The following is a 22537-nucleotide window of genomic DNA, read 5'->3' on the forward strand; positions in this document are numbered from 1 at the left end:
TTAAAATCAATTGGGAGATTGGGACTGACATATATACACTAATATGTATAAAATGGATAACTAATAAGAACCTGCTGTATAAAAAAATAAATAAAATAAAATTCAAAAAAAGGGCTTCCCTGGTGGCACAGTGGTTGAGAGTCCGCCTGCCGATGCAGGGGACGTGGGTTCGTGCCCCGGTCTGGGAAGATCCCACATGCCGCAGAGTGGCTGAGCCCGTGAGCCATGGCCGCTGAGCCTGCGCTCCACAACGGGAGAGGCCACAACAGTGAGAGGCCCGCGTACCGCACAAAAAAAAAAAAAAAAAAAAAAAAAGAGATAAATAAATAAAATCAATTGGGTTCTTAAAAAAATAAACTATACATGCCGCTTGCTACCCACTTCCCTCAGAGACAGAGGGGCATGTTTCCTCATATAAACATATATGTAAACATTACCAATAAGAGCTATTTACCCTAGACAACACTCACCTCTACAGTCTACCCAAATGCCTTTACATCAAGTCATACCTTTTAAAACAACATTCTCTGTGAGCTGGGCAGGAGATATTTTTGCCAATGACACCACATTGGTTATAACTGGTATTGTATTTGTCCTTGCAGAAGGGAGCTCCACTGAAGCAGTTTGTGCCTTAGAAATATTTACTGATTAAAATAGACAAAAAGGTAAGACCTAGTATAAACAAAAGGATCACACACACACATTAAAAAAAACCCTGTTTAACAGCTAAGTTTCAAGGTACAATGCAAATATCTAACTCTGTATAATGTTGGGTTGGGTGATTCTGTTCAGATTAGTGTTCATTAGGACTTAAAGGGTACCTGATTCTCTAAAATTATAAACTTCAACTGATACTTAATAGGTGAAAATACAGGTATCAGCTTCAGGATTAACCGGACTTTTCCGTTAGTGAATACTAAAATTCCTACACCTAAGCTTGATTCAAATAAAAATTTAACATGCTGATTTTTATAAGTAAGTTGGTGATGTAGCTGTCCATCCACATAAAAACAGTGACTTTGTTAACCCACATTATACAATGAAAATTCTACCACCACCCTAACTGGTCTTACGGAATGAATGATAACACAAAAGATTAGTGCAAGGCATATGTGATTAAGGTGATGATTAATAAGATTGCAAAGGCAGACAAAGGCCAGACTTTAATGTCAAAGCACATGAATTCTGTCAATTCAGCAGCATGCCAGGCTTTGAGGAGAGAACATAACATCAGATGTTTTTAGTCTAACTCAGAGAAGTGCTACTTCAGAGAGCTACTTTCAGAACATGCCACATATCTATTCATCTGGATATTCTGACCACATTAGCTGTCCTACTTGCAAAATTATTTTATTCTTAGCCAGGAAAAACTTCGCTACCTGTGAAGAACTGGTCTACTTTATTTTTTCTGATATAATTAATGTGTTGTTCTTTTTTCCTTGGCTACAAGCAAGCTCTGGATCAAATCTGACACCAGTCACAACAACCATATTAACATACTTATATCCTCTTCCTTTGTTTGCCCTGATGTTCTGTTTTTATTTCTGGTTTATTAACTGAATAGCATATATCCCTTAGTGTAAGTTATTTATGTACAGATAATTCAATCAAAAGCAATCAAATCTAATTTTCCTACAAAATCAGTGCTTATATGTTTACTGATTCCTTGGTGTGTTTGATTTTGATAGCAAAAGGCATCAGGATTAATTTTCCCTCAAGAGCAATCTTTAAGAATTCTTACAGGAAAATTTAAGGAAATTCAGGCTATTTGACTCCAGTGAAATTTGTTTTATTATATTATTTACAACTGTGTGTGCTGATAGTAACTTAGGACTGACATAAAGACCCCCTTAGCCAAGTTTAACTTTACCTTTATTTTGTGACAGAGGGTCATTCATAATTTGCTGACGATGACAAAACTCCATGACACAAAATAGGTTACAGAAATGTTTGATGTTTCCTCGCCATTTTATGGACTCACTTAGCTTACCCTGTCGTTTACAACCATCACACTTGGCCATCTGAGAAAGAAACGTAAAACAGGATAGGCTTAAAACTGTAAAATAATGAAAATATAACAATAATCATAAAATCGGAGGAACTATGAAAACAGGATACGTGAGTCAGTTGAGATCACAAAATGTAAGGTTCCTACCTTAAGACACTGTACTTAAAAATATATACACTATTTGTTTCGTATAGATGCCCTCAATTGAGAGGATATAAAAGTTATCTCCTGTTTTCAAAATTACTGATGAAGGAATCTAAAGATAGGCTTTTTTTTTTTAACGTTAAGAGGTAGCCTACTGCAGTATAAAGAATATGGGCTTTGGAGTCATAAAGATTTTGACTCATTCAACAAATATCTAACTAGATATCCTTCGTCTTGAGCATTGAGATAGGTCTTGGTCATATAATTATGAAAAAGACCCCCAAAGAAAGTTATATGTTAGGAAGGTAGACAAGTAAACAGGTGATTTCACTGGAATGTTACAGGTGCTGTCCATCACCTACCAGCTTCTTCAGGGGCACATTACTTAACCTCCCTGGACCTTACTTTTTTTCCTTATTTATAAACAGGTAATACTATACCTACCTCTTAGGATTGTGGTGAGGAGTAAATGAAATAACACTTATGAAGCACTGGACATGTATTAGTGGTTCAATTAATTATAGCTTTCTTTGTTAGCCTTTCAAAAAAAAATTTTTTTAAGAAGGCAGGTGAGGGTTAAGGAGGTCAGAGTCATTTGACCTATGAAGTGAGAACAAGGTCTGACTTCAAATTTCTCAGAGTAACTTTCTGAATGAGAGAGCAACTTAAGGCAACATAACTATGTAAAGTTCTAACTAAAAAAAACCCAAAGTTATAAATAAGGTCCGTGTGCCTTATAAGAAAGCAAAAATTAAAGGAACATATCTTCAAACAACAACAAAGTCTCCCGAAATTCTATACTCTTTTTTTAAAATTCTTTTATTTATTTATTTATTTATTTTAATTCTATACTCTTTACCCCAAAGATTTCATGTTTATATTCAATTGAATTTTGCTTTAGGAGCCCATAATTTATTTACCCAATTCTAAACACCCAATTTTTCTTCACATAATCTGAATATATTTCAAATAGAAAATAATTTGTATGAACTTCAGAAAGCCAAAGAGATATATTACATTTACCTGATAAAACAGAACAGTAAATTTGGTCATGCAGTCTTCACAACAAAACTCTTCTAACTTGCCCTCCAATCGATTTTCTACCAAATTAGGGGATGTCTGTGAACAATAACTGCACATCTTACAGTAGTTTCCCCATCGTTCTCCAAAGTCACGGGCAGAGAGGAATTTGCAAACTGAGAACCAGAGGGATAAAAGCAAGAAACATCAAGTTTATATAAACTTGAAGACAGTAAAGTGAGTTTCTACAGTCTTAGATAGCAACTTTAAGCTAATTTCTAAATACTTGACACAATTATTTGCCTCTAGGTTAAAAGACAGTCTTATCTATATTCACAAAACAAATATATCACTTTTGAAACATATACTCTAAATATTAGGTCGTCTATATTCAGAAACATCAGAGGTATTGGGTTGGCCAAAAAGTGTCTTCAGTTTTTAAGTAAAAATAAAAGACACATTTTTCATTTCCACCAAGAACTTCATTGAACAACGTATTCACCCTTTTGTTCCACTACCTTCTGACATTTTTCAGGCAACTTCACAATTCCATCTTCACAAAACTTTTTTATCTTTTTGAGCAAAGAACTGTTCAGGTGCCTTTTACTGTCTTCCAGGAAAATGAAATTTTTCCCATTAAAAGAATTTTGTAAAGACCAAAATAAAAGGAAATCCGAAGGTGCAATGTCTGGTGAATACAGTGGATGAATCAAAACTTCCCAGCCAAGTTGTAACAGTTTTTGCCAGGTCATCAAAGAAACATGCGGTCTTGCGTTATCCTGATGGAAGGTTATGCATTTTCTGTTGACTAATTCTAGACACTTTTCATCAAGTGCTGCTTTCAGTTGGTCTAACTGGAAGCAGTACTTGTTGGAATTAATCGTTTGGTTTTTCCAGAAGGAGCTCATAATAGAGGGCTCCCTTCCAATGTCACCATATACACAACATCACCTTCTTTGGATGAAGACTGGTCTTTGGTGTGGCTGGTGGTGGTTCGTTTTGCTTGTCCCACAGTCTCTTCCATTCCACATTACTGTACAGTATCCACTTTTCATCGCCCGTCACAATTTGTTTTAAAAATGGAACACTGGGGCTTCCCTGGTGGCGCAGTGGTTGAGAGTCCGCTTGCCAATGCAGGGGACACGGGTTCGTGTCCCAGTCCGGGAAGATCCCACATGCCGCGGAGCAGCTGGGCCCGTGAGCCATGGCCACTGAGCCTGCGCGTCCGGAGCCTGTGCTCCACAACAGGAGAGGCCACAACAGTGAGAGGCCCGCATACCGCAAAAAAAAAAAAAAAAGGAACACTGGGACTTCCCTAGTGGTGTAGTGGTTAAGAATCTGCCTGCCAATGCAGGGGACACAGGTTCGAGCCCTGGTCCGGGAAGATCCCACATATCACGGAGCAACTAAGCCTATGTGTCACAACTACTGAACCTGCTCTCTAGAGCCCATGAGCCACAACTACTGAAGCCCACGTGCCTAGAGCCCGTGCTCCGCAGCAAAGACAAGCCAGTGCAATGAGAAGCCTACGTACCACAACGAAGAGTAGCCCCTGCTCACCGCAACTAGAGAAAGCCCGCGCACAGCAACAAAGACCCAACGCAGACAAAAATAAGTAAATAAATAAATTTATTTAAAAAAAAAGAGAAAAAAGCCAAGTTCAAAAAAACAAAACAAGGGCTTCCCTGGTGGCACAGTGGTTGAGAGTCCGCCTGCCGATGCAGGGGACACAGGTTTGTGCCCCGGTCCGGGAAGATCCCACATGCCGTGGAGCGGCTGGGCCCGTGAGCCATGGCTGCTGAGCCTGTGTGTCCAGAGCCTGTGTTCCGCAACAGGAGAGGCCACAACAGTGAGAGGCCCGCGTACCGCAAAACACAAACAAACAAACAAACAAAAATAAGAACGTCTTCCTTACGTTTAAGTAGAGAATTGCATGCGGAAATACAGTCAAGGTTTTTTTCGCTTAACTTATGTGGAACCCAAACATCAAAGCGATTAACGTAAGCAACGTGGTGCAAATGATTTTCAGTGCTTGATTTGGATATTTTGAGTATGTCAGCTGTCTCCCGCGTGGTATAATGCTGATTGTTCTCAATGTCTCAATTTGATCACTATCAACTTCAACTGGTCTACCCAACCGTGGAGCATCGTCCAGAGAGAAATCTCCAGCACGAAACTTCGCAAACCACTTTTGACACATTCGATCAGTCACAGCACCTTCTCCATACACTGCGCAAATCTTTTTGTGTTTCAGTTGCATTTTTACTTCCTTGAAATAATAAAGCATAATATGCCAAAAATGCTTTTTTCTTCCATCTTCAATATTAAAATGGTTACATAAAAATTCACCAATTTTTTTATTTTTTTAATTTTTGCCCGTGTCGGATCTTAGTTGTGGCACACAGAATCTTCGTTGAGGCATGCGAGATCTCCTCGTTGCAGCACGCAGACTTCTCTCCAGTTGTGGCATGCGGGTTTTCTCTTCTCTAGTTGTGGCACGCAGGCTCCAGGGCACGTGGGCTCTGTAGTTTGCGGCACACAGCCTCTCTAGTTGAGGTGCGCAAGCTCAGTAGTTGTGGCGCATGGGCTTAGTTGCCCCGCGGCACGTGGAACCTTAGTTCCCTGATCAGGAATCAAACCTGTGCCCCCTGCGTTGAAAGGTGGATTCTTTACTACTAGACTACCAGGGAAGTCCCCCAAAATTCACCAATTTTCATAAGTCTTTTTTTAAATGCACGCTGATATGACAGCTGTCACATACAATCTAACAAAATTGTTTCAAATGAAGTTAAAGAAAACTAAGTGCTACAAGAGCCATCATACAGAAAAAAACGAAGCAACCTTTTGGCCAACCCAATATAAAAGTTTCTTAAGCCAAGAAGCAGTAATTGCCTAAGTACCCTCTTTATGAATGGGTGCAAAAACAAAAAGATCTCTGAAGTCATAGCTAAACTTACAAAGAGATTTTCTATATACGAATACCATTGACCTAATTATATTTTTTTTTTGACCTAATTATATTTTGAAAGTTTTTCTTTATTGAGATTATTATAACATTTAAAAGGATAGAATTTAAAGTGAATTAAGTATAAACTCAATAAAAAAGCTTCAAATTATACTTCATAAAAGAAATTACTTGAAAATTAATTGTGGATTAACAGCTCAACTCATCATGAATTACTTCATAACAACCATATGCTCTGCGGCCAAAACTGAGCTTTTTTCTTTACCTTCACTACAGAATGGCTTATCAACCCCTGAGAATCGTACAGTCTCCTTTATAATTTTCTGCAGTTTACAGTAGTCACACATTGCCATAACTTTATTTCTCTTTTTGTATTCATCAGAGCAAATCTTGCCACAAAACAGAAACATTTTACCCTGCAGAGGAAGAACAGTCATTAATATCTAATTAAATTAAACAGTTGCTTTATTGTTAAGAAATCCTTTTCTTTCTCATTTCAAAGCAAACCAAGGGACTGTCAAAGATGAAAAGACGAAAATACTTCTTTAGATAAACTCATATTCAATCCCTTCCACGATCTCTCTTTACCTTGTAGAAAAGAAGTTCTGGTTTTGTGGCAAACAGATGGTTACAGTGCTGACACTTGAGTTTAACAACTGTATGGGTTAAAGCAACTTGCTGGGACTGAGCAGAAGGAGGCTGGAGATTGGCTGCGGCAGAGCCACTGACGGAGCTGGGGGAAACGGCAGAGGTGTTACCTCCTCCTGCTGACACTGCTGACCCAGAGGGTGGACTTACAACCACTTGGCCCTGAGACAAGGGCACTGCTGAAGAGTTTGTTCCTTTTGGCTTGTTAAATACATTCTGAATGAATACAAATAAGGCAAAGATTTTATCAACTGAGAAATAAGGTAACTTGATCAATTTCATTTTCTCATTTTAATAAATTAATTCCCCCCAAACGTTTCTTGAAAATTTTATTGAGTAGTTCACAGAAAGAGTTGAAATGGCATACTTCCAGAATAGGACTGAGAAATGCAAATTAAAAGATTGAGGACTAAAATTCAGGCTTTCCAGACAAAGATCTCTAGTACATGACTAATTAATAAATTAAAGCAGCCCTCTCCTTTCCCCCAAGATACCCCTTCACCTGCACTCCCATTACCAACCAGCCTCTCATGGCTATTAAGAGCACAGTGGCCACCAGTAGTCTCTTTCTCCCTGGTGCCAGGGATACTACATCAGGCATCTTCCCACCCAGGAGGATGGGAAACTCTACCCTTTCCCTGTGTATCAGAGAGAAGAGAATGGGACAAGTACGTGGAAGCTTCCATATCCACACCAGGACTCATTATGTATCTGGCCCAGGATGAAACAAAGGGACACATGAGCACATCACCATGCCACCTATCCAAACCATAGCCTAGCTTCCATTCTTTTGAAAGGGAGAGAGCCAAGGGAGAAAGTGGGAGAGAAAGGTAGTTTAGGTGAGCACTCTGAATTAAGAAGGACTGAGGGTCAAATCTTGGGCTCAGACATTTTGCAGAAATGACCTCTTGGATCACAGCTGAATAGAATTTTTTTCTTTCTAACTTAATAAGCATGGTCCTTCAGCAGTTAACATTTGCCATAGACCAACGCCTAAGAGAACTGCAAGGGTAAAGTACTACCTTAGCTCATACCTGGAAAGCCACCACACAACTGGAGCTGCAGAAGCTGTATATAGTTCCATTGGACATGGCTAGGTGATACTGAGGGACTGCTGAGGTTTTGCAACTATGACACAAAACCTGGACACCTTGGTAGCAAAAAATAAAAACCAATGAGTAAGTTACACAGATGAACAAATGATCCAAAAATGTATTAGGAGAGTAAAAAAACCAAATATGCAGTAATATGCAAAACAAAAAAGAAGAAACTTTACAATAATATGTAAAGCTAACCTCAATTAAGTCCCACTTACGCAAAAATTAACTTGGAACTTATACGTGTTTTTTCTCTCTTTCACATATGAAATTACAAAATAAATACTTCAATCAAGAGAATCACTGAAAAACTTTGTCACTTAAAAATCAGCTCTTGGGCTTCCCTGGTGGCGCAGTGGTCGAGAGTCCACCTGCCGATGCAGGAAACGCGGGTTCGTGCCCCGGTCCAGGAAGATCCCACATGCCGCAAAGCGGCTGGGCCCGTGAGCCATGGTCACTGAGCCTGTGTGTCTGGAGCCTGTGCTCTGCAACGGGAGAGGCCACAACAGTGAGAGGCCTGCATATCGCAAAAAAAAAAAAAAAAAATCAGCTCTTTGTGGGACTTCCCTGGTGGTCCAGTGGTTAAGAATCCGCCTTCCAATGCAGGGAATATGGGTTTGGTCCCTGGTGGGGAAACTAAGATCCCACATGCCACGGGGCAACTAAGCCCGTGCGCCACAACTATTCAGCCCGTGTGCCACAACTAGAGAGAAGCCTGTGCACCACCACAAAATATCTCACATGCTGCAACTAAGACCCAACGCAGCCTAAAATAAATTAATTAATTACTTAAAAAAAATACTGCATGGATCCTTCAAAGAAAATAAAAATAAAAATCAGCTCTTTGAAACTAAAATAACCTTGGGTCTTTATTTAACCACATAGATCAGTTTAGTTTGTAACGAAGTGAAAGAAAAGCAGTCACATTCTTCTTTAACAGTTACGAAATCTATAAATTTATCAAACTTAAACATTACCTGAAGAAATAACTGTCTTAACTCTGTAAGCAGATAAGCAATTAATAGAGCAGAAAAGCTCTGTTTTTCCTGAGTCGTTCGTAGTCTCAATCATTTCAGCTGAGGGCCTCAATGATTTCCCCAAGGCATATGGAGGAGTTTGGGCTGAATTCTATTAAAATAAAATAAGATTTAGATACCTAGTACAAGCACACGTATATATATATGGTTTAAGGAAGGAAAAATAAAATCTACCTACAACCAAAGCCTTTGGCTAAAATATTTGAGCATGACAATGATAGCAGCTACACTAAGTACAGACTTTCCTAAAAGTTGGGATGTAGGAAAAATAAGTTCTTTTAGACAATAATACAGGCATACCTCATTTTATTGTGCTTCACTTTATTATGCTTTGCAGATACTGCATTTTTTACAAATTGAAGATCTGTGGCAACCCTGTGTCTATCAGTGCCATTTTTCCAACAGCATTTGCTCACTGTGTCACATTTTGGTAATTCCCACAATATTTCAAAATTTTTCATTATTATTGTATATTTTATGGTGATCTGTAATCAGTGATCTTTGATGTTACCACTGTAACTATTTTGGGGCACCATAAACCACGCCCATTTAAGACTAGCTAAATTGATAAACGTTGTATGTGTTCTGACTGCTCCACTGACCAGCTATTTCCCATCTCTCTCCCTCTCCTCAGGCCCCCTATTCCCTGAGACACAACAATATTGAAATTAGGCCAGTTAATAACCCTACAATGGTCTCTAGGTAGTCAAGGGAAAGGAACAGTTACACGTTTCTCACTTCAAATCAAAAGCTAGAAATGATTAAACTTAGTGAGGAAGGCATGTGGAAAGCTAAGAGAGGCCTAAGGCTAGGCCTCTTGTGCCAGTTAGCCAAGTTGTAAATGCAAAGGAGAAGCTCTTGAAGGAAATTAAAAGTGCTACTCCAGTGAAGACACAAACGATAAGAAAGCAAAACAGTCTTACTGCTGATATGGATAAAGTTTTAGTGTCTGGACAGAAGATCAAACCAGCCACAATATTCCCTTAAGCCAAAGCCTAATCCAAAGCAAGGCCCTACCTCTCTTCAATTCTATGAAGGCTGAGACAGGTGAGGAAGCTGCAGAAGAAAAGTCTGAAGGTGGCAGAGGTTGGTTCGTGAGTTTTAAGGAAAGAAGCCATCTCTAAAACATCAAAGTACAATGTGAAGCAGCAAGTGCTGATGCGGAAGCTACAAGTTATTCAGAAGATCTAGCTAAGATAATTAATGAAGGTGGCTACATTAAACAACAGATTTTCAATGCAGATGAAATAGCCTTCCATTGGAAGAAGATTCCATCTAGGACTTTCATGCTAGAGAGAAGTCAATGCCTGGCTTCAAAGCTTCAAGGACAGGCCAACTCTCTTGTTAGGGGCTACTGCACCTGGTGACTTTAAGTTGAAGCCAATGCTCATTTATTATTCTAAAAATCCTAGGGCCCTTAAGAATTATGCTAAATCTACTCTGCCTGTGTTCTATAAATGGAAAAACAATGCCTAGATAACAGCACATCTGCTGACAACACGGTTTACTGAATATTTTAAGCCCACTGTTGAGACCTACTCCTCAGAAGAAAAGATTCCTTTCAAAATATTATTGCTCATTGACAATGCATCTGGTCACCCAGGAGCTCTGATGGAGATGTACAATGATATTAATGTTGTTTTCACACCTGCTAACAAATCATCCATTCTGCAGCCCATGGATCAAAGAGTAATTTTGACTTTCAAGTCTTATTATTTAAGAAATACATTTCGTAACGCTATTGCTGCCATAGATTGTGATTCTTCTGATAGAGCTGGACAAAGTAAATTAAAAGCCTTCTGGAAAAGATTCACCATTCTAGATGACATTAAAAGCATAAGTGATTCATGGGAAGAGGTCAAAATATCTACATTAACAGGAGTTTAGAAGAAGTTGACTCCAACTATCATGGATGACTTTGAGGGGTTTAAGACGTCAGTGAATAAAGTAACTGCAGATTGGTGGAAATAGCAAAAGGACAAGAATTAGAGGTGAAGCCCGAAAGATGTGACTCAATTTCCACAATCTCAGGACAAAACTTTAATGAACAAGGAGTTGCTTCTTACGGCTGAGCAAAAACAAGTGGTGTCTTGAGATGGAATCTACTCCTGGTGAAGATGACTGTTGAAATGACAACAAAGGATTTAGAATATTACATAAATTTAGTTGATAAAGCAGCAACAGGGTTTGACAGGATTGATTCCCATTCTGAAAGAAGTTCTACTGAGGGTCAAATGCTATCAAACAGCTCTGCATACCACAGAGAAATCGTTTATGAAAGGAAGAGTCAATCCATGCAGCAAACTTAATTGTTTTATTTTAAGAAACTGCCACAGCCACCCCAGTAATCACCTTCAGTAATCACCACCCTGAGCAGTCGGCAGTCATCAACATCGAGGCAAGACCCTCCACCAGCAAAAAGATTACAACTCGCTGAAGGCTCAGAGGAATGTTAGCATTTTTAAGCAATAAAGTATTTTTAAATTAAGGTATGCACATTGTTTTTCTAAGACATAATGTTATCGCACACTTCACAGACTACAGTATAGTGTAAACATAACTGTTATATGCACTGGGAAACCAAAAATTTGTGTGTCACTTTATTGCATTATTTGCTTTATTGTGGTGGTCTGTAACTGAACATGCAGTATCTCTGAGGTATGTCTATAAATGCCCTCTCTTTCTAAAGGTGAAGAAAAGACATAATCTATCTAAGTTAGTTATCTAGTAAGCTGCTTTCCTAGCTACAGAAACTGGATGAACTCAATCACATGTCTCTAAAACTCTTAACTGATGAAATGTCTATTAACACTATTTTAGAATTATTTAAGGATTAGCTCTTTACTTTTTGAAAGGACCCACATAGACCAGAAACATACCTCTTTCAACCAAGAATATATATCAATTATATATATAATATGTATATATATAAATTATATTCGTGTGTATGTGTATATAAGAATTGATACATATAATCTTGCTTTATCGCAGTGGTCTAGAACCAAACCCACAATATTTCTGAGGTATGCCTGTAAAATGTAAACTGAAAAATATTAGTAACTACTCATCTATATTAGCAACAACAAAACACATTAAAAGTAATAACTAATTAGTCATAACATACTTCTCTTATCACAAATAATCAGAGAGGACCAAGTAATCCATGAACCGAAGGACCACCCTCAGGACAGACCTGGACATCAATCTAGGATAGAGTCTACCACCTTGAAGGTTACTTAACTAGGAAGACTCTTTATCAGGAGATAGAAAAGATGTTTAATGTATATTAGGAGATTCTACAGAACTACCTGTAGTTCAAGCTGAGTTTCATAATAAAATTTGCCTGTAAGGTTATTCATGTTTTAAGAAACAACAACAATAATAATGCTACCATTTATATAAATTACCAATGTTATTACTTACTGAGTGCTTACCATGAGCAGGCCCCACACTAAGCAATTTACATACACTGTACCATAAAATCCTTTCAATAACATAGTGAGATACTTTAAAAAAATTATATATATATTTTTAATTTAAACAAACTTTAAATTAACAAATAAACAATAAAGTAGGAGACTAAACTTACTTCATCTGGCTCCTAAGTCCAAGCTCCTAACTGCTACCCTGTCACTGACACAATATAAGGTCTTTTAGTAATGAATTAAATAGGGAAGTAAAAGGTAGGAAAATATAAATTGCAAAGTTACAATACATAATCTTCCTGGTAAAAGACGAACATCATTCATGCAGTTGATAGGGTATAATACCAGTAACAAAATCAGGAATGGAAATGATTTTTGGAATACATATATATATGTATATATATATACACACACACATATATATAAAACATGGATTTTATTCTTGTGAAAGTAGTAGCCAGACTGCAAAAAGTGGCTAAGTTTCTAGAAAAGAGATACTTTCCAAAGATGAACATCTATTACCAACTGCTCAAAGGAATTAAAAATAAACCAAACATCCTAACTGAAAAAAACTTTTAATTATCATTTATACCTGTTTAAAAAATAACTTTTTAAAGACCCCATATTATTCAGCAATAATTAAACTGACACAAATTAATATATTTAGTAACGAAACTAATAAATAAAAATTAGCTAAAATTTTAAAAAGGCAGTTGGAAAATAGAAAAAAGAAAACAAAAAAGCTACAGTATTCTAATAAGGCAATGTTGCCAGAATAATTACAATTCATTCCAAAACACATTTAAAATATATATTTTCTAAAAGGAAAAAGATGTTTTATATTTGCTGATTTTATCATCTTTTAACTCTTGGTCATAGTTTATTCACAATAATATGGGGTTTTCTTCACTATCAATATGTCACAGAATATTTCAGACTCATAGCAAATCATGAAATTATATTTGTGAATTCTTGGCCATGAAGGAAACCCTAAAAAATGACCTAGTTCACCTATATCATCTCACTGTCAAATCAACCCTTACAGCATCAGAATCTATCCCATTTTTCAGGAGGGGAAATCACACACCAAGATCAACTGATGGGAAGAGCTCACTCTTTTACGCTGCACTTCATCCCTGTGCAGCCATCTCAGAAGGGGTAAGCCCAACTGTACACAACAGACTGATATTCATACCTGTTTATATGCTGTGATACTTGTTGAACTAAAAACCTTCTGGGACTGGCAAGGACCAGAGCTACTATAGCAATAGCTTCCACAGTTCTCACAACAGTTCATGGTAAGGTTGTTGGTAGAATGAAATTTTGAAAAACAGGCATCACTACAAAGACCATGTACCACATTTTGATATTTAACTTCAAATCGAATCTAGGAAATAAAAACACATACAGATACAAAATAAGCAAAGCCAGTTAAAAACATCTAATCTGTGAAGAGAATCCCAATAAAGGTGAAATTCAACTTACATCAGCATTCTTCTGGCACATACTGCACCTAGTTGAAATGCTATTGGTATATATGGTAACAACAGGTTTTTTCTTTAGCTCATAAGAAGAAAGGCATGATTGGCTGCAGAAATCCTTGCTAGGAGAGGAATTTTCAAATCGGGTTGTGATCACATCCTTTGGATTTAAAATGTCTCTAAAAATAAATAACAAAGGCAAAATGAAATGTGTTCTTCGTAATTGTAATTTCTTCCTCTTTGTGAGCTAAAATAACTACATTTACTAAGGGCAGCTATTGTATAGTAGTAAATGGGCAGCCCTGGAAAAGGCATCTGGGAAACTGGGTTTGATGATTAGTTCTATTACTTATCATCTGAGTGACAATGAGTGAGGCAATTACTGTCTCAATTTCCTCATGTATAAAACGGAGTTTATAATACTGAATTCATAGATGTGTTGAAGGAGAGCTACATTTAAAATATATCTAGCCAGATGCTCATGAAAAAAACATTGAGGCTTCCAGCTCCAACCAACTTTCATCCACTGGAGCCAACAGAACAAGTGGCCATCCCACAACTCCAGACCACAAAACACTTGTCCTCTTACTACCCAGTAGCTGCCAAGAGTAGAAACATGAATGAAATAAGGAATGAAAAAACTTTTTATTTAAATGTAAGATTTGGGAAACAGATGAACTACCAAAGATTAGCATTAAAAATTAGCATGGTATATAAATCTTCACTATAACTGAAGAGACCGAAGAAACAAATGACAGACAAAAGCACTATTAAGGCTTGGTATCAGAGGACAGATGGAAACAAGAATGAAACAAAAAGGATACAAATAACTGAGTTGTTCTATGAGACTTGTAGAGTTATTCTGTAAGAGCTAATTGTTACAATAAGCACTGCCAGTAAAAACAGAGACTAAGTTATTGCCATTCTTCTGACAAGTATAAAAACTGAAGGAAATAGTCATTAATTAGAAACACTAGTTTCTAATTAATGACCACACAGTAAAGAAAATTAATGGCAATAATATTATGTACTACAATAATGTACTGGGTAATTTCTATGTGCCACACACTGGTCTCTTTACTCAAATTATCCAATTTAATTATCAAAAAACTCTGTAAGGTAAGTATTATTAGGACACCAAATCAGAAAGGTTAAATAATGACTTGCCAAAGTCATTCAGCTGGTAAGCAGTGAAGCCAGAATACAAATCGAGGCAGTCTGATTCTACAGTCCATGGACTTCATCATTCCACTATTCTGCCTTCCATCCTGTACCTTTATTATACAGAACTCCATGGTAAACTACAAAAGAATAACAACAGCAACAGGGACTCCCCTGGTGGTCCAGTGGTTAAGACTCCGTGCTCCCAATGCAGGGGGCTCAGGTTTGATCCCTGGTCAGGGAACTAAGATCCCGCATGCTAAGATCCTGCATGCCGCACCACACAGCCAAAATAAAAAAAAATTAAAAATATAAAAAAACAGCAATAGAGCACTACTTTAATGTTCTAAAACTCACCTAGCCTTACTAATATGACAGTGAATCTTGGAAACCAAGTGGATATGCCTACATGCAGATGAAGTATTAATTTTGAAAAGTAATTTTTCTACTAAAATGAAAGCAATTAAGAATTTTATTTAATAATGTAAATCTGCCAGTGCTATATATATATAAGTAAACCAATGAGAATGACTTTTTAATGAAAATCTGTGCACATAAATATAAATGCATTCTAAACTTTATACATCCAAATATATGTTTCCTCTTAACATTCACCTTAGAGAAACCATACCTCTCCCAACAACATGGCTCAAACATTTTTTCTAATTTCTCTTTTAAGTTATAAGAACTCTAAGCACAACTTTTTAATTTTATAGTCAGAGACCATGTTTAACAGTATGACTCAGTTTAATCATCTACACTAGTCAGCTGGTAAGACATCAAGTAACTTTTGGCAATGTGCAAAAATCAAACCCCAGCTTGAAAGATAGATTTATCACCTAACTTAGTCTAAAGGAATGTTTCACAGCCTCTGAAGGCAATGCAAAATCAAGAGACAAAAAAAAATTTTGAATAACAACAGCATTGTGGTAAAAAGCCAATGACAAGAGTCTCTACTTTTAAGAGAATATGTATTTGGATGTATAGGCGGTGTTATGTTCTTTAAAATTTAATTAATTTCCTTTTGATATTTGATATGTTGAGATTGAATATCTAAAAACAAAAAACTAAATTTACTCTTCCAGATCAGTTTCATGAGAATGACATAAAAGAGTTAAAGTAAGGTATTAGAGGGGCATTTTGGAACAAAACTAAATTTGAATATTTAAGTAAAATGTTTTAAAATGCCTCTTTGCTTTTAGTCGGGGATTTCCATTTTAACAGGATCTACTTTTAGATACCTAAGGCCAACACACCAAGCAGATAAAGAAACTATCATATATCGCCAAAGACAAAATAGAGACCTATAAATTATGTTAAATATACATAATACCAAATTTATTATTAAAAATAATAGGATCCCACTTATTAAGCATTTGCTATGTGCTAGGTCCTGTGCCAACACTGTCTCATTAAAACCTGAGGAAGTAGATATTATTTACCAATGAAGAAACTAAGGCTTAGAAAGGTTAAATATCTGACCCAAGGTCATATAGCTGGTAAGTGATAGAGCTACAATCTAAAACCAAGCTCTTAACTTTCCTTGCTCTACATTAGTGACTACTGACAACACACTGTATTCCTAGAATTGCACTACCACACAAATAGGTAAAACGTGCCAAATTCTTCAAACTTACTGAGGCAGAGAAAGAAGTTTATATAACTTCATTGCTATTTCTTCCTTTCTCTGCATCTATGCATTATTATAAAGTAACAATGACCCCCAACAAAAGCTCACAAGGACTTTTCAGGAATAAATGCATTATTTTTGTGGCCATTTACCTTCTAAAGAATTAAATAACTTTCATATACTATTATATGGGTGATATTATTTCATTCTATACTTCAATAACATTCACGATAACAATTTTGAGTATTGTTGTCTACAATTACAGTAGACGTACAATATAGGAGTGGTCCTATAGTTTCTCACAAATAATTTATTTCTTTCTAATTGAAAGAGATAGGAAAACTGGTCTAAACAATACTTTTTTACATCAAGTCACTTATTTAACTTTACAAAACTTTAGAATTTGCAAACTTCTCAATTAGCTAAAAAGTATTTCCAGGGAAATGAGCTAAAGAGATTTAAAATAGCAATAGCATATTTGAACTAAAAACACTTAAAAAGTAAGGGATATAATTAAGAATTTCATACTTTGAGCAGTTTGCACAGGTTTTCTTGGGAGGAGGTGGTAGGCAGACAGGTGAAGAATATCCGATGATGCACCTTGTGGAGCAAAAGAGCTGAGTAGATCCTGTCTTATGAAATGCAGTTTGCCCCTTATAAAGCATTTTTTTGCAACCAGAACAAAAAACCTGAATAGCTACGGCTGGAACTGAAGGAAGCGATATATTTGGGCCAGATGACGCAAGAGAGAGCTGAAAGCCTGGGGTCAACTGTTGGGCTATAAAAACAAAATAAGAAAAAACAACAACAACAACAAAAACTGTTTTCACATCAACATGAACATATACACATTCTCTATTTTTTAGGACAAATTCCCTCAGTCTTGAAATCCAATATTGAGGCAATAACCACTCTAAAACAGGCAGCTTCAAACTTTTGAACCATGACACATAGTTAGAACTACATTTCACATTATAACCCGAGACACACACATACATCTGTATGTGCATGTGTGTGTATATGTATATAAAATTTAATAACTGAAACAGTAGTTTCATGAAATAATATGCTTCCTTACTATATGCACCACACTCTGATATACAGTTGACCCTTAAACAACTCAGAGGTTAGGGGTGCCGACCCCACGCAGTCAAAAATCTGTGTCCTGCTATCTCTGTCTCAAAAACAAAAGAATTGATAAATGACTCATCCAAGGGCAGGAAGCTGAAACAGTCTGGATAGAATCAGGACTCAAACCCTAGTTCTTCTGATTCCACATACTGTGATCTCCAATAGAACATAAAAATGTCCCCACACTTAGTTAATTTACAGATCTGTAGAATAAAAATACAGGTACTATATTTATTGAAAAAAATCACCTGTAAGTGGAACTGCGTAGTTCAAACCCATGTTGTTCAAGGACCAACTGTAATTATATTCCACTTTTTAAAATACTGGTCAAGACCAGCTAGCCAGTTTGAAAAGCACTGCTTTGTCTAAAGGAAGAAAAAGATTTACATGAGGTACTTTCCCTCAATTCTACTGGTCAGAATATAACAAATACTGATTCTAACTAACTTACAGTTCTGTTTCTTACCAAGAGGACTGTCACTGACTGAAAAGACAGCACTAATTTTCAGTTCACTTTCTTGAGTTTTCGGCTTTGAAGCATGTACATATTCCTTAAAGAAAAAAAGAAGAGACAGAGAAATGAATACAGTGTTAGTACTGAGGAAACTAGAAATTCAAACAAAAAAATAACTGTCATATTCATCTCTTCTACATTATAGTCGTAATCACCTTCAAATACCTCAAAAGTCAAAATTTACAAGTTATTAGACTAGATTTAATCTTTTTCTTTCTTTTTTTTTGGCTGCATTGGGTCTTCGTTGCTGCGCGCAGGCTTTTTCTAGTTGCGGCGAGCATTGGCTACTCTTCGTTGCGGTGGGCAGGCTTCTCATTGAGATGGCTTCTCTTGTTGCAGAGCACAGGCTCTAGGTGCACAGGCTTCAGTAGTTGTAGCACACAGGCTCAGTAGTTGTGGCTCGCGGGCTGTAGAGCACAGGCTCAGCAGTTGTGGCGCACAGGCTTAGTTGCTCCGCAGCATGTGTGATCTTCCCAGACCAGGGCTCAAACCTGTGTACCCGGCATTGGCAGGCAGATTCTTAACCACTGCACCACTAGGGAAGCCCTAGATTTAATCTTTACAAAAAGGATCTTTAGAACTGAAGAATCTTTTATGATAGTTATATCTACTTCTCAAATGTAATCTTGTTATATGGGAGTAATACACAGCTATTTCAATGCTGAGCACTACCCCTTTTATAGGCTGTGTTTATAACGGAGCAATAAATGAAATTAAATCTGAATGATTTAGAGTTTGGATCAAATTAGTAATTTTAGCCAACAGATTTGCAAGTGGCATATCTCTTAATGTCAGAAGACACGAGTTTCAATGCAATCTGCTCATTACACAAAAAATCAACACAGCCTAAATCAGGTTTATCTTTAATGTATTCTTCAAAATGCTTTAAAATAACACGTAATCATGAAAGAAATTAAAATACATATACCTAACTTGAAAAAGAGTGCCCTTTATTCTGAGATCAGAACTACCCTACATTTTGGAGCGGCGGGGGGGGGGTGGGTTGTTAAAACAGCCTTACGTATTTCAAATAAAGTTTATTTATTTTTTTAAATGACAGTGTTCTTTTTTTTTTTAGTTATAGTATTTTATTTATTTTATTTGTGACTGCGTTGGGTCTTCCTTGCTGTGCACAGGCTTTCTCTAGTTGTGGCGAGTGGAGGCTCCTCTTCGTTGCAGTGCGCAGGCTTCTCATTGCGGTGGCTTCTCTTGTTACAGAGCACGGGCTCTAGGCGCGTGGGCTTCAGTAGTTGTGGCTCGCGGGCTCCGTAGTTGTGGTGCATGGGCTCAGTAGTTGTGGCATGCGGGCTTCAGTAGTTGTGGTTCGCGGGCTCTAGAGCGCAGGCTCAGTAATTGTGGTGCACGGGCTTAGCTGCTTCATGGCATGTGGGATCTTCCCGGACCAGGGCTCGAACCCGTGTGGCCTGCACTGGCAGGCGGATTCTTAACCACTGCGCCACCAGGGAAGCCCTCAAAGTTTTTTGGGTTTTTTTTTTTGCGGTACGCAGGCCTCTCACTGTTGTGGCCTCTCCCATTGCAGAGCACAGGCTCCGGATGTGCAGGCTCAACGGCCATGGCTCACGGGCCTAGCCGCTCTGCGGCATGTGGGATCTTCCCAGACCGGGGCACAAACCCATGTCCCCTGCATCGGCAGGTGGACTCTCAACCACTGCGCCACCAGGGAAGCCCGCCCTCAAAGTTTTTTGAAACAATGGTGATAATAAATGGTAGTTGTATTTTTAATCTCCCTGTACTTAGCAAAATAAATGACAAATGTATCGGTTCCCAAAGTTACTTTGGAATTTCTTTGGAATATTAAATGCCAAAGATTAAGAACCACTGCATTAATTTACCACTTCCCATGATGTACGTTATGGCACCAAACAAACTGCTGCCTATAAGGTAAGAATTATTGAACCTTCTTTATGGATGAGGAAAGTGAGGCTTAGAGATGTTCATCAACTTGTCCAAGGTCACAAAGATACTAAGTGCACAGATGGGAATCAAACCCAGGTCTCTCTGTTTCAAAATCCATGCTGTCTCCCTCCTAAATGTACAAATACAATATAACATAATTACTATAATGAATTCAAACTCTGGTCCCCAATGGAAATTAAGTTCCCCTGTTGTAGCTTCTCCCATCTCCTTTCACTCACAGCACTTGTCATAATACATCATATCATATTTATTTGGGTGATAATCTGTTTAATGTCTAACACCCCTCCTCCTCCCCCACACATACACTAGACCAAAAGGACCATGTCCACTAGGGACAGGGACCATATCTGTTTTTCCACCTCTGTACATTCAACACCCAGCACAGTCAACATAACAAAGAAGACTGTGGGTTCCGGGAGCAGACAGAAACAGGTGTGGTCCTGGTTTTTTTTTTTTTTTTTTTTGCAGTGGGGTGGCCGGGCACCAACACAACTTGATACGTTTGACTGTACAGGACAATGGTTACAGCACACAAAGATTCAGAAAGACCCACTGCTTGGGCCCAACAAAAGACAATATTCGCCCTCTGAATTCATAGTCCTCGGGGCTGCAAGGAGGACAGGCTTTTTCCTACATGTCTCTGGTAGAAGGTCCATGACAGTACTCAGTAGAGCCACATCTGAGCCTAGCTGTATGCAGGGGGTGGATAAGACAGGACAGCCTCATTTCAATTACTTGGGTGCGACCCTGAAGACACAGATGTGGATGGCTGAGTTGTTGTAGATCTGGGTCAGCAGCGCTCACGTGTAAGTCTCTGGTTCCAGTTCAACGACAAGCTCCACAGTGGAGGTACTGGCACCACCTGCCGGAACCTGAAGCTGCCAGCCTGAAGCTGTAGGGCAATGTTGATGGTGCAGTTGATGGCCAGTGCATGTAGATCTCAGTGCATGAGTTCTGACCCCATGCCCGTCCGTCCAGCAGTTTCTGGCAGTGGGCCAGCTGGGCCTTAACCTCAGTCTTCATGTTGACAGAAATGTCATTGGGCTTCCGGTGCAGGCAGTGGGGAAGCCGCTTCCACAGGGTGTACTAAACCGGGTCCAGCTCAGCCTCGATGGCCCCGCGGGGCTCTCGATTTTCAGCCATGCTGTGTGCCTCCCTCCGGTCCACAGTGTCCTCCACGCGCATGTGGCCCACTCCCCTGCCAGGCCACTCAAGCATTGCGCCAACCAGCCAGAATACAGAATGCTGCCCATGACCCCAAGGCCCCAAGAAGGGGAGAAAAGGAAAGGGGTATGCCGCAGGAATGCCAGAACACTAGCGATCCCGGTTCTTAAACAAGTTATTTAATCTTTCTCAGTTTCAACTTCCTTATCTATAAAGATAATATTACCTAACCCACTGGACTAGATTTATGGGGGATAAATGATTTAATACAAATAAAGTGTGTAGTGTGATGCCTTGCAGTTAGCCAGAAGTTAAACATGATTTAAGAACAAAAATGCTAGCTCTTACTCTTTTCATAATTATGACATTGAATAAATATTTGTTGAATGAATGAATCTAAGTTAGTTCAATTCAAAGTGGACATTCAAGTTCATTCAATTCAAATGTTCTTAAACATTATACTCAAATAACAGTATTTACTTATTGGCACTTGCAAAAAGAAGAGGAAGTTAAAGTACCTATATACACCTCCTTCAACTTACCAAAAAGAACACTTAAGACTCAATAAAAAATTGTCTTACCATCAATTCAATCTCTAGTATTTTTCTAATATGCCTGTTACATTTCCCTAGTCAGTTTCTTTTACTTCATAAAGTAACTGTTCCACACCTCCATCACTCATAAGTCCCAACCCCACATTCTTCCTGCTCAGTAATGTTTCTATTTCACCAAGAAAATAGAAGCAGCTAAGTAAGAATTCCTGCAACATTCTGATTCCCCCCCGCCACCATGCCTACAAATTGATCAGCAAACTGTCCTTGAACCTTACAGGAAAAGGCAACCTTCTCAGTCATGACTAAAACAGCGCTTATGTTCAGGATCTCTTTCCCTCTCCCTTCTTACAGCACTTCATACTGATTTTGTGTATCCTCAGCCTCTATCTTGTCAACTAAAAGCAGCATGAACTGTAAAGAGGCAAAAAGGTAGTTTATTTAGGTTCTTAGAATTGTAATTCAGGGATCACAGATTCTGGAAGAACCCAGAATAGTGTCCCAGTGGAGGAAAATGGGTGGAGGTTTTTATGGGGAAAAGGAGGAAGCTCACACAGGCTTACACAAGCTGTTTACCAAGAATTTGGATTGGACGATAAAACTGTTCTGTTCATACGATTGGG

General features: G+C 38.1%; 1 protein-coding gene and 1 pseudogene across 13 annotated transcripts in view; both read right to left on the reverse strand.

The window, feature by feature from the left end:
- Positions 1-22537, reverse strand: part of ZMYM6 (zinc finger MYM-type containing 6) — a 43612-nt gene that overhangs the window by 13607 nt on the left and 7468 nt on the right. For 10 of the 13 annotated variants that reach the window (XM_060018907.1, XM_060018858.1, XM_060018889.1 and 7 more), the window contains 11 exons: positions 18214-18298; positions 17145-17394; positions 13830-14004; positions 13540-13731; positions 8860-9010; positions 7820-7935; positions 6726-7001; positions 6403-6553; positions 3176-3348; positions 1871-2021; positions 510-644 (listed from right to left, as the gene is read on the reverse strand). In XM_060018907.1, coding sequence (XP_059874890.1) covers positions 510-644; positions 1871-2021; positions 3176-3348; positions 6403-6553; positions 6726-7001; positions 7820-7935; positions 8860-9010; positions 13540-13731; positions 13830-14004; positions 17145-17394; positions 18214-18298 — 1855 coding nt within the window. Of the gene's footprint in view, positions 1-509; positions 645-1870; positions 2022-3175; positions 3349-6402; positions 6554-6725; positions 7002-7819; positions 7936-8859; positions 9011-13539; positions 13732-13829; positions 14005-17144; positions 17395-17995; positions 18113-18213; positions 18299-22537 lie in introns of those variants that run through there. The other 3 variants (XM_060018914.1, XM_060018923.1, XM_060018933.1) reach the window with 3 other exon arrangements.
- On the reverse strand, positions 20349-21884 carry LOC132419774 (ribonuclease P protein subunit p20-like; annotated as a pseudogene).

This window comes from Delphinus delphis, chromosome 1, assembly GCF_949987515.2.
Source record: "Delphinus delphis chromosome 1, mDelDel1.2, whole genome shotgun sequence".
In the NCBI taxonomy this organism is placed as follows: domain Eukaryota; kingdom Metazoa; phylum Chordata; class Mammalia; order Artiodactyla; family Delphinidae; genus Delphinus; species Delphinus delphis.